Here is an 11,175-nt window from a genome sequence, read left to right on the forward strand (position 1 = left end):
CTCCACCCAGTGGGAGGAGCCAGAGCCTTTCCACAGGGATAAAACCAGCAATCCCGAACACCAAGACTGCCTGTTTCCACTGGATTCCCAGAGGATGACTGGATCCGTTTCTTGAGGATCATCTCTACTCCAATGGAGCCACATCTGTCACTCTGGGAGGACTTATCTCAGGCTGCTTCCAACACCCTGACCAACAGGGTTTCAGGTTTGCATTCTGACTCTGTCAGTGCTCCTTTGTACTATTGCATTTATCTTGTTTTATTTTTACCCTTTTTGTTGTTTGTTTCTTCTCTCTCTATTAAATTGTATTTCTGACTTGGAGTCTCACTGGTTTTGCTTTCAAACCAGTACATAAACTTTTTCCCAGTTGCTGAGAGTCACCATCCCTTTACTCCATGTTGAGTAGCTGTATATACAGCTCTGACCATTGCCCTCCCTGCTTTCTGTGCTTACCTTCCTGGCTTCAGCAGGAACCCCTTTTTTTCTGTCACCAGGTGTGTCTTTCAAAGCAAATTCCCAGTATGAGACATTCACTTTCTCCCAGACTGGGTGTTAGTTCACCCATATTTCCAGCAATCAAGTGGCTTCAGGTGAGAGGGGTGTCTGCTTTCCTGCTCCATGAAGCACCTTCATAGGATGAGTCTTCCTTGGCCAGTTGCACAACAGGAACAAACTCCTCTGGAGGTCACTCACTACACTATGACAAGGTAAACAGTCCTACAGAGTGTGCAAGGAAGAGGAGGGTGAATGCTTAAACTCAGGATGAGGCCCAGAAAAAATCCCATTTAATCATGCAGGGATTATGAGCTCAAGTCTTATTATTCGGATCCTGTCTATGTCTTCACTACTGCAGGCATCCAAGAGGATGATGCTCATCCATTTGAAGTCTTACAGACAAACTATTCCCTTTTGGGAGTTCACAGCATTATATACAACCTGAGAAAAAAGGCCAGAGGGACTCCCAGCTGCTCAAGACACAATGCTAATGAAATGTAGAAGTCTTAGGATCAAAAAGACAGCTCTTGGTAGGCATAGATGCAGAAGAGAAGGGAGTGCAGTGTCTGCTCCAAATACCAGCTTGATACTATCCAAAGGAGACAGAGCCACGACAGTGAGGACAGAGCAAAGACAGCCACCTCCAGATGAATGACTCCACTCCAGCCAACTGGAAAGGGTTCTAATGCTTTTAAAGCTGCTTTTTCGGGTCATGTTATATGGATTTTTAAAACAGAAAATAGTATCAGCTCAAAAGCATATATTGATAGAAGATCAGAGAAATAATGAGAAAAAAATGCATTTTTTTTCCTCCACTGCTACTCCAGATCTGAAAGCCTCTCAGAGAGTGTCAGACCCAAATTCACCTGATTTAATGCAGATGCTGAAACACCTTTCTGATCTCTCTCTGGGCTTGCTGATCCTCATATATCACCTTTTTCAAGCACAGATGAGCAATGCCTTTGGCATCATAGCCAGAAACATCTTTCAGCAGATTGCCAGGCAGTTCACAAATGTTACTAATGCTCAAGAAGAAAACAGACTGCATGGATCAATGTTGCCTTTCAGCTGTCAGGAGAGTGGAAAGCAGGAGACTTTTGAGAAAGCAGTTGTACAGCATGATACCTACAAGTGTCCAAGATGCATAACCTCCTGGAGACAGAAAAGTGTCCACTTGCTGGATAAAGGGAAAATACATGCCACTGTTGGATAAAGGGAAAATACATGCCACTGTGTTTGGGAAGGGGAATATCTCCCTCAGTCCAGCCCTGGTCTGGTGTATCTCTTGGACTCTGTGGAGTGAACACCATGAGATGCAGTGAGGGTAATGGCCACTAATGAAGTTTAATACTCAACAGAAAACTCCAAAAAAACCATGAGTAAAACCAGCTCTACAGTCTCTTTTTTCAGTCATCCCACTAATCCAACTGGCTGCAGGAGAAGCCTGGCTCTAATGCCCTGGGGCAGCAGCACATAGAGAGATCCACTGCTTACTTCCTCCACATTTTGGGGTGAACCCCCCAGTCCTTCAGGCAGGGTCAAATTAGCCAGCAGGATTCCAGCCCAGTCTCCAGCTGGCCAAGCTCATTAGGCCTTTAGCTGCCAGGAAGGCAGTTGTGGCCAGCTGTAAGGCTGATACCCCAAGCAGAACCTGCCAAAGGTCAGAAGTCAGCTGGCCAGCTGTGAGACCTTCAGCATGCCAGGGTCCAGCTGAGAGGAGCAGGGAGAAGTGATGAGCGAGTCAAGGGCTCTGCAGAGGAGAAGGTGGAGAAGGAGAAGGAAAGGAGGGAAGAAGGGAGTGAGGGAGGAGGTTTAGTGTGGGAAGAGGTGAGCTGCCTGCTGTGGTTAAGTCTGATGCTCCTGACAAGCAGGGTGAACTGGGAAGAAGAGATGATGAATTTCCACTGAAATGTAGCTTTGAATTTGAGGTGTTCCTAGGCATATTTAGACAAGCACTATGAATAAAGATCCCTCCATCCTCCAAGAGCTAATTACTAAAAATATATCACTTTTAAGCCTTACCACAGGAAAAGAAAGAGCTTGATCTTTTCCTACAGGCAAAATGAGTGGTTTCCACACAAGCAGCTCAAGAAATTTGGACATTAGGAAAGCAGGATTTTTGTCTTAATGTTATTGTTAAGAGACCTTTTCTAGGTTTCTATGTTAGTTTTGCAACATACAAATGTCTCTTTTGATTTGAATTTAAAATATGTATTTCACAAAGATCAAGACCTCTGTTTGGTTTATTAACAAAGATGCAAGAGACTTCACACACACAAAAAAAAAAAAAGCTCAGCTGCCACCCTCAGTCATAAAATACAATAAAATACAATACAACGTAAAATACAATATTAGAATTTAGAATACAATAGTATTGTAAAAAATGTGCGGAATTATGCCCTTCTTGTAGTGAGTGATAGTCAAAAAACTTGCTGTAACACAGCCTCTGTGTTTTATTCATTATTTGGACCCCATGAGGCATCACTGCACCTGCCTGCCTGTGAGGCCACTACATGCTGCCCCAGAGCCCTAAGCAATCAGACACGTAGTAGGAGTTGGGATAGGCAGAGCTCAGATTTTCTAGACCTTCTTATTTATTTCTGGCCACAGCCTCCCTTAAATGAACATGTTTCATATAGTATACAAATCTTTCTTTTCATCTCCACTTATTAATATTATTATTAAACTGTAAATTCTGAGCAGAACGGTGTATCTCCCAACAGCCCTTTTGTTCTTCCCAATCCACAGACTCCAGGCAGTTTCATGGTGCTCTCTTCCCTTCCTTACACAGATTATTGCACTTTTGGCTCATGGGAACTTTATTCATCAGTGTCCTGTAACTGAGGTTTTGCCTCCCAGATGTGTACAGCGAAACCTACGGGTTGTAAACTACTGTAGTGGGACTTAGGAGGCTACAGACAAACATCCCGCAGATGGAATGCTTCTCCTCACACTCTGAAAAGCTACTTCTCAGAAGTATTGACCTTTCTGCGACGCTTGAAATGTCTGCCAGCCAAAGAGAGGTGTACATTACCAACATGTGATTTTCTAGTGTTACTCTGCATACTTCATCCGAGATCACTTGCCAAGGTCAGAGTAGTGCAGAGTGAAATGCTGAAAGTTCTCTAGCTTAGCTCACTTTAAAACACCATTTAAAATCATCTGCAGTCTATTAAATCCTGGGCATAAGAAGTATTCTTGGGATGGTATTTTGATTGAGGGGAGCAAACATTGCAACACTGCAGCAGCGTGTGAGAAGCCAGGAAATAAAACCAGTGATGTTCATGGTCTTGCCTAAGGATTCCTGTGAACAGAAGGCTTGGGAAGTGATCGCCCAGAACTAAGACTATGTCTGTGTTAAGGCACTTGCATACTCCTGAAGCATCTGCAATGACAGGAGTGTGAGAATACCTTCTTGGTACTTCTGCATGACCGCAACTCAGGGGTTGAAAACCACTTCTACTCCATGATTAGTTCAGACATATCTGTACACACAGAAAACTCATTCTGGTCAAGGCTCCTCCTGAAGTATTCTGCAAGAAAAGAACAGTTCCCTCAAGTCTGTGGGCAAGGGCAGAAAGTAATTTTGAGGGGAGCTGTGCACAAAGGGTGGGCTGTCCTTGCCCTGTGTCAGACACACACCTGCCACTGCTCTGCTGCAGGCTCAGGAAGGCAAGCGCCACCTCACTTACTCTGTGGCTGCTTGTGGAGGGACAGAGACCCTCAGGGTGCTACATCAACACAGCCATCCCTGAGCAAGGGCTTCTTTTATCTTTGGTCCAGAGATGCTGCCAAAGGCCAGTCAGGTGATAACTTTTGGTGACATGACTCAGCTGGGCTGGGTTCAAGTGAAAGATTTATCAGAGGTGAAATACCACTGCCAGGCCTCTTGGCTGCCGAGTGCTAGCAACACAAACACAAATGGCAAATACATCCTTATCCCACAACAGTGACGTGTGTATATCCCTTCCCACTCAGAGTATTTATCATATGAAACATTTCTGGATGAACTGGAAGAGCACATCTCTCCATCTCATCTATTTTTTTTCTCTTTTTTTTGGGGGGGTGGGAAGGGTTGGCTAAGAAAGTTTTGAATTATAGCTAGAGGAGTGCAAAAAGTCTGAGATTTTTCAGGGCAGATAGACCTAATTTAGTGCCTGGAAGGAAATACTTGTTAAATCTGAAAATACATGAAGATTTGATCTGGTTATTTCCAGAGCCATGTAGATTAATGAATTTGCATCCTGGTTGGTAAGACCAAAGTCATTAGGAGCAAATAAATCTATATTGCTTTCTGAATATTGTGAAATATACCTCGTGGCTTGTGAAACAGATACATGTTTTTTATTCTTACTAACTTTGTTAAATTTGTCTCTGCCAGAGTAACAAGTAAAATTCCCCAGCACAGCATCAGAGCTAGATCATACTGTTGTTTTAAGAGCAGAGTCATCATGCAATTTTAGGGTCAAATTCTGGAATACACAGTCCATCTTCATACCAGTGAAAGAAACATGAGCTTTGCAGGAGTGGACGGGAAGGGAAGGCAGGGAGGAGAGAAGAATATGACTGTGAAATATTACTTTTACTTTTGCAGAAAATAAAGGAAACTCTGCCCATAACAGAACACACAGTGTTGAGAATTGAAACTTCCATATTTGTGTTGTTTCATGAATGGTCTCAGAATGATACGCAGTGGTGGCATGAGAAGCAATCTCCCAGCCCGGCAAGACCCTCCATGTCCGGAATCGGGACTGCCCTGATGGGGGGAGGCGGGGATGCCCCGCAGGCAGGAGCCCAGGGGCCACCGAAGCTGGGTGGGGGCTCTACAAGGATGCTGGCGGAGCCTCGCAGCCGAGGAGTCTCGCTGCCCTCCCTCATGCCAGGGAATGCCCCGGAAGAACCAGCCGGCCACACAACTCTCTCACAGCACGTTTTATTTGTAGCGGGGATTCCAGGGCAGCGCGTTTTGTCCCGGGCCCCGGGGCCCGCCTGCCCTGCCGGGGTGCGGGCGATCCCGGGCCGGGGGCCGGCGGGGCGCTTTGCCCGCAGCCCCAGAGGGAAGCGGGGGCCCGGGGGGCTCCGGGCTGCCCCTCTCGCCCGAGAAGCGTTTGCAGGAGGCGGCCCGGCGGCAGGCGCGGGGTGCCGGCCCTCCGGCCCCTCATAGCGCCTGGTAGGTCCGTCGGGGCAGCGGCGTCCCGGGCGTCTCCGGCCCCGAGTCGATGCTGGCGCTGGGCGAGAGGGAGTCGGCGTCGCGGAGGGACAGCCCCGGTTCCTCCGCCGGGGAGAGACGGTCCACGATGCTGGAGAGGCAGTCCAGGCTGGACAGGGCGCTGCTCTGATCGGCGGCGTACCCTGCGCCCAGGGGAGGGCCGGGGACAGGCAGCGCCTTACCGCGGGGTGCCGCGCCCCCTCCCCGAACGCCCCGGGGAGCGGGGGCGGCCCGGCCCCGCCTCTGCCCCCCGGGACGCGCCGGGTCGGGTCCCGCTTACCGTGGGCCATCTCGGCGCAGTAGACGGCGTCGAAGCTGCTGCCTCTCGCCGACCAAACGGGGCTGCCACAGTCGGCCTGCAAGACAGCGAGGGGCGAGTGCCGGCCCTGCCGCCGCCGCCCGGGGCCCGCGGGACGCTCCCCGAGAGGGGAACGGGCCATAAAGGCCGGAGGGGAGGGAGAGAAGCAGCCGCCCCCCGGGCAGGCTGCTGGCAGCGCCTTGCCCATCTCAGCCCCAGCCTGACCCCTCTAAGGCCGCGCTAAGGGGGCAGCAGAAGGGACGCCGGGGTCCCGGGGCTGGGGTGCAGCGCCACCGCCCCCCGTGCATCCCCGCAAGGGCCAGTGCGTGCTCAGGAAAATCTGGGAAGGGGCCTGTGCTAAGGCAAACCGCCCGCCTTTTCCTGATGTCCGGGTGCGTTCGGCCCGTCCCGCACCCACGGGACTAGTCCCACGGCCTTAGGCCGAGGGGGATCTGCCCGTGGGCCGTCCTGGGGTCCCTACAGCCCTGTGGCTCCTGCCTGTGCCTTACCATCCCATCGGAGCAGCTGGAAGTGGGGCTGGTCGGTTCGGAGCAACTCTGTCCCGGCAGGTGATAGTAGTTTTCTACCTGTTCCCTCAAGAGCTCCTGGAGGCTCTCGATGTATCTGATGGCGTTTCTCAGGATCTCTACTTTGGGGAGTCTTTGGTTGGGGTTGGCAGTGGTGCATCTCTTCAGGGTCTCAAAAGCCTGGTTCACTTTCTTCAGCCTCCTCCTCTCCCTCATGGTGGCTGCCTTCCGCCGGTCCATTGTGGTGGATTTTCTTTTGCAGGCTTTGCAAGCCCACATGAGGCAGTGACCAGCTTGGTGGTGGCCAGTGGGAGCTCGGACATGCTCCTCTTCCTCGGAGCAGGCGGGCTCGGGGGGCTCGTGGGTGCTGAAAGGAGGCAGATCCCTGGGCTCAAAATCCTCGGGGAACTCGCCCTCCGGGGAGGAGAGGCAGGAGCTGTCATAGAAGAGCTCGGACGGGGAGAACTTGCAGCTGTCCATCACCTCCATCCCTGCTGCGGAGGCGTCAGTGCGGGACGGCGGCCACCGGCTCTGGCGAGGCGCTCCGCAGCGCGCTGGGGCAATTTCCTCAGTAATTAGCGACCCGAGACCAAGTGTCCTTCGCCTGATGCGGGGGGCCCTTATATATACATGGAAAGGGAGGCTGGTCCGCAGCGGCCAGTCTTTATTAGCATATCCCACCACAGCCCCTGCCGAGAGCTGTCTGGGCAAGCCCCCTCCAGTCCCCAGGAGACAATTTGCTCCGCACCGCTCCTTTGGAGCGCCGAGAGATGGGCACTTTTCTAATGAACGACCTCCCAAGAACTGATTGCGCCATCTCCGAATTTCCAAACAAGTCTGCGAATTTGCAGTTTGGTACGGAAAGAGAAAGAGGGGCAGTGGGCGCGCACCAACCACTTGTCAGTGGCTCCTACAGAGCCACTCCTAGTCCCGATGTTCCTATCTCCCGCTTCCCATCACGTTTCCTCGGGAGAGTCACCTATACTGTCTACTTGCATGTCTTTATTTCTTACAGCCCGTGATCCAGGTCTAACCTAAAAAAATTATGAACTTCTTCTTAGACCTAAGATGTGTTTATTTATCTCGAGGAGCGCTTTGTCCAGTAATTAAAGTTGTGCCACCCACTGTTCAAGTTTACAAACTGGGGGACAACAATGCACAGCTACTTGCGGCCGGGAGAGACAAGGAGGAGGGAAACCAGATTTTAGTGCTGTCGGATTGGATCACAAGGAAGGGTACTCACAAAAGAAAAGTGCATGTGTTCGCTCCGAGACAAATCCCCTTCCCATTCTTTCTCCTACTCTTGTGACCTGGAGCTGCTAGGGACACAACCGTCAAGCAGTGCCTTGGGCTTGCTAATTTTCTGCTTTCAGGCAAACTTGTACCGTTACAGATGCGTCCCAGCTGCCAGTGCAACAAACCCCTCCTGGAAGTGTAAAATTTCTAACCCCGCAATCCCTAAGTAACTTTACACAAGGGGACAAAAGCCTTGCAGAGCCCCAGCCGCAGCAGTAGCCGGACCGAGCGGTGCAAGGGTCATTAGAGTGGTAATGAAGCCATTTAACAGGCATTTGCTAACGCGCAGGAATCCTTTGGTTTCGTCCAGGTGGCTTTTGTAGCTGGGGAAAATATTATGAGAAGGCAAAGGAAACCTTCCCTACCTGGGAATAAAATTATGTGACCTCGGCTAACTCAAACGGAGAGCAAGTGACCCAGCAGCGGTTCAAACGCTACGGAGCAGGTTTGTGTGGCAGGAAAAAGGCGCCTTCAGCTAGCCTCCCTTCGGGAAGAGGTAATGCGGTGGCACGGCGGGCCGCTGGTCTCCAGGAGCCGCTGATCAAGTGAGCAAGGCGGGCAGGGCAGTATCTCCTGAGAGAGAGGTCCCGGGAAGCCCTCCGATCAGCACGGGCAAGGGCGGAGAAGGGCAAGCAGCTCGGCCTGTGCTGGGGCTGCAGGGAGCCCGTCCTTGTTTCCCCACTACTGCCACCCTCGAGTCCCCAATCCCAAAGACGGATTTCCACTTAGGCTAAAATTCTTCCTAAAAAGCAACCATGCACGCACCCTTCTTCCTGCGAAGGGATGCAAAATTATCTGAAAGCTGGGGAAGGCTACATCTGCACTGCTTTGGTTTATTTGGGGCCATGAACACGGGGAGCCCCTTTTGAAATGAATACTGTATGAAAAGCAGGGGGTTGATAAAGGAGTGAAGTTGCAGATTGGGAACGCTCAGAATTTGAAGCTTCTGCCGCCCTGAGGTGCAGGTTGCTGTTTGTTGGGCCACATCTGAAATAGGACAGTTCCCTATTGTTTTCCTAAGACAGCATCAGTCAGGAGGGGTTCTGCTCGCAGTAACTTGAACTCTTCACAGGGCTGTGGCGTGCACACACACAGACACACACAATTTCATTTAGCACGTTTGCTCTAGCTAAAATAGACCTGTTTACATATTTATGCTTCGTGCACAAATAAACTTGATCTTTAAAGTGCCGGTTGCAGTTCCGATCACCTTCCTGGGCTGGTACATGCTTGGTTTCTCTCCAAGATCTCCCTGTGCACAACGCCAAACCCCTCAGTCCCGCTCTCCTGGCATACAGAGCTTTAGCTCGCAGATTTGACTCTTAACTCAGCAGAGCTGGGGCTGTTAAGAAACGGGCTTTTCCCCAAAAGGTTTGAAGAGCTGGGAAAAAATCTTTTCTTTTTTCCTTTAATATTTTTGGGGAAATGGAAGAAACCATGGAAGGGCCTGTCAGTCAGGAAGGAAAAAAAAATCAGTAATTAGTATCCCTTAAGGAGCCCCGGCTCCTCTGGTAAAGCGATCTCAAAACAAATTTGCAAAAATGCAGTAGGCGAGTGGAACTCAAGAAACGGGGGAGAAAACATGGACTACAAGGCTGGTTAACGAGGCTGCTGGTGAAGGGCGGGGTGGGGGAAAGGGGGAGGATAGTGCTGCATTTCAGGAGGCTCAAGTCTGGAAAGTGGGAACAGCCTTAGCATCAGACACTGTCTGCTCCTGTGGACTGGTGGAGACAAAGTGGTGAACGTGTCAGGATCCCTTTAAATGGTGTTCCTCATCCCAGCTCTCCTCAGGAATCGCCGTGCCGCACCTATTCCTGGAGGCATTCCATCCCATGTGGGCACCGTTTGCAGAGCGTGCCATCTTTTCCCAAGTTCCACGCCTTTCTATTTAAGAGGAGAAAATCCTACCGCAGCCATCAGTCACAGGACTGGGGGGGTGAGAGGTGTTTGCGGTGCCCCCGAGCGCACCCCCAGCCCGGCCTTCCGGAGCGCCTTTGCGCTGTGCCCGGGCGGCTCACGGAGCGCACCCGGCCCGGGGCAGGGCGGCGGGAGCCTGGAACTCCTCTCTGCCGAGCCGCCCCGCTCCGCCCGGCTCCGCTCCGCCGCCCGTGGGTGCCTGCAGAGGCGGCGAGTGCTCCTCCGGGATGCCCCGACAACAACAAAATAATTTCCCAGTCGGGCTGGGGGGGCCGGGCGCTTCCAGCCGTGTGAGAAACGTTTGGTTCCCCCCAGCGCTGGGAACCGTGCGCACCTAAGTAAACACATTAGTACCTGCCAGAGGGAATTGTATAGAGGACAGCTGAAGAAGGCATTGGCCTCTGCTGGCTCCCCGGGACTCCCAGGAGAGATCAAAGGGACGCGAGGGGGTTTTTAGCAGCCTTGAGACTGGGAAAAGTTGCTAGTTCGTGCTATCGGAGGGACGTCCCAGAGAGCACATGGTTCAATTATTCAACCTCCTTCCTCCCTGCCCCCTACACCCATCCCTAGGTCATTCTCCACAGAAAGACGGAAACCGTGGAAAAAAGCCGCAGTAGTCCAAGCAGGAATTCTCCCCTGAAAGTAGTTGGTGTGTCGCCTCTTGACCGCCTTAACTTCGAGCTCAGAGAATGAGCCAAGCTTACTGCTGGCTGTCCGCTTCCCTCCCTGGATTGCGGGCGATTTCACCGAGGAAAATAAAGATGCACTATATAAAAGCCTAAACCAACCAACCAACAACAAAACACACACACACACACACAAAAAAAAAAAAAAAAAAAAAAAAAAAAAAAAAAAAAAAAAAACCAACCACAAAACAACAACAACAACAAAACCCAACAAAACAACAACAACAAAAACAAACAAACAAAAAAAACCACAAAAAAACCCCAATCAACAAAACAAAAGAAAAGAAAAACAAACAAACAAAATCTCAAACTAAAAACAAGGCTTTAAAGGCTCGGTCGCGTCGCTTCAGAGGAAAGCGGTGTCAAGGCGGCAGCACTGCAGACAGGCACCCCACGTCCCCCTTCCCCGCTTTCTCCCATCTCTCCCGGCCCCGCAGGCCCCTCGGGCGGGCGGGGAGCTCCGCCACGCCGGGCAGGGCAGCCCGCACGGCGGGCCCGGGCCCCGCGTCCCTCGGCTGCCGGGGGAGCGAGCAGGTGGCTGGCTCCGGGGGAGCGGAGCAGGTAGAGGCGAGGGAGGCCCCTCCAGCCCGCAGAGGGGAGGAGGGAGCTGCAGGGGCACTTGGGTTTGCGTAAAAACGTCGATGACTTTGTGCGCGGTCCCTCCGGAAAAAGACTTCATTAAATCACAAACCTCTTGTCTTTACCCAGTTATTGCCCTTTGATTTTGTGATTCCAGGGCCCTGTTTG

At 51.4% G+C, this 11,175-nt stretch overlaps 1 protein-coding gene across 1 annotated transcript; it reads right to left on the reverse strand.

Annotated features, from left to right (window-relative positions):
- Positions 1–5,643: 5,643 nt before the first annotated feature.
- On the reverse strand, positions 5,644–7,266 carry MYF5 (myogenic factor 5). Its single transcript, XM_063394904.1, has 3 exons — positions 6,512–7,266; positions 5,985–6,060; positions 5,644–5,847 (listed from the first exon to the last, which is right to left on the reverse strand). Exons 1-3 carry the CDS (start codon positions 7,016–7,018, stop codon positions 5,654–5,656), a joined length of 777 nt encoding a protein of 258 aa, XP_063250974.1. The 5' UTR covers positions 7,019–7,266; the 3' UTR covers positions 5,644–5,653.
- Between the last annotated feature and the right edge of the window lie 3,909 nt (positions 7,267–11,175).

Source organism: Prinia subflava, chromosome 4 (assembly GCF_021018805.1).
Source record: "Prinia subflava isolate CZ2003 ecotype Zambia chromosome 4, Cam_Psub_1.2, whole genome shotgun sequence".
Taxonomy (NCBI): domain Eukaryota; kingdom Metazoa; phylum Chordata; class Aves; order Passeriformes; family Cisticolidae; genus Prinia; species Prinia subflava.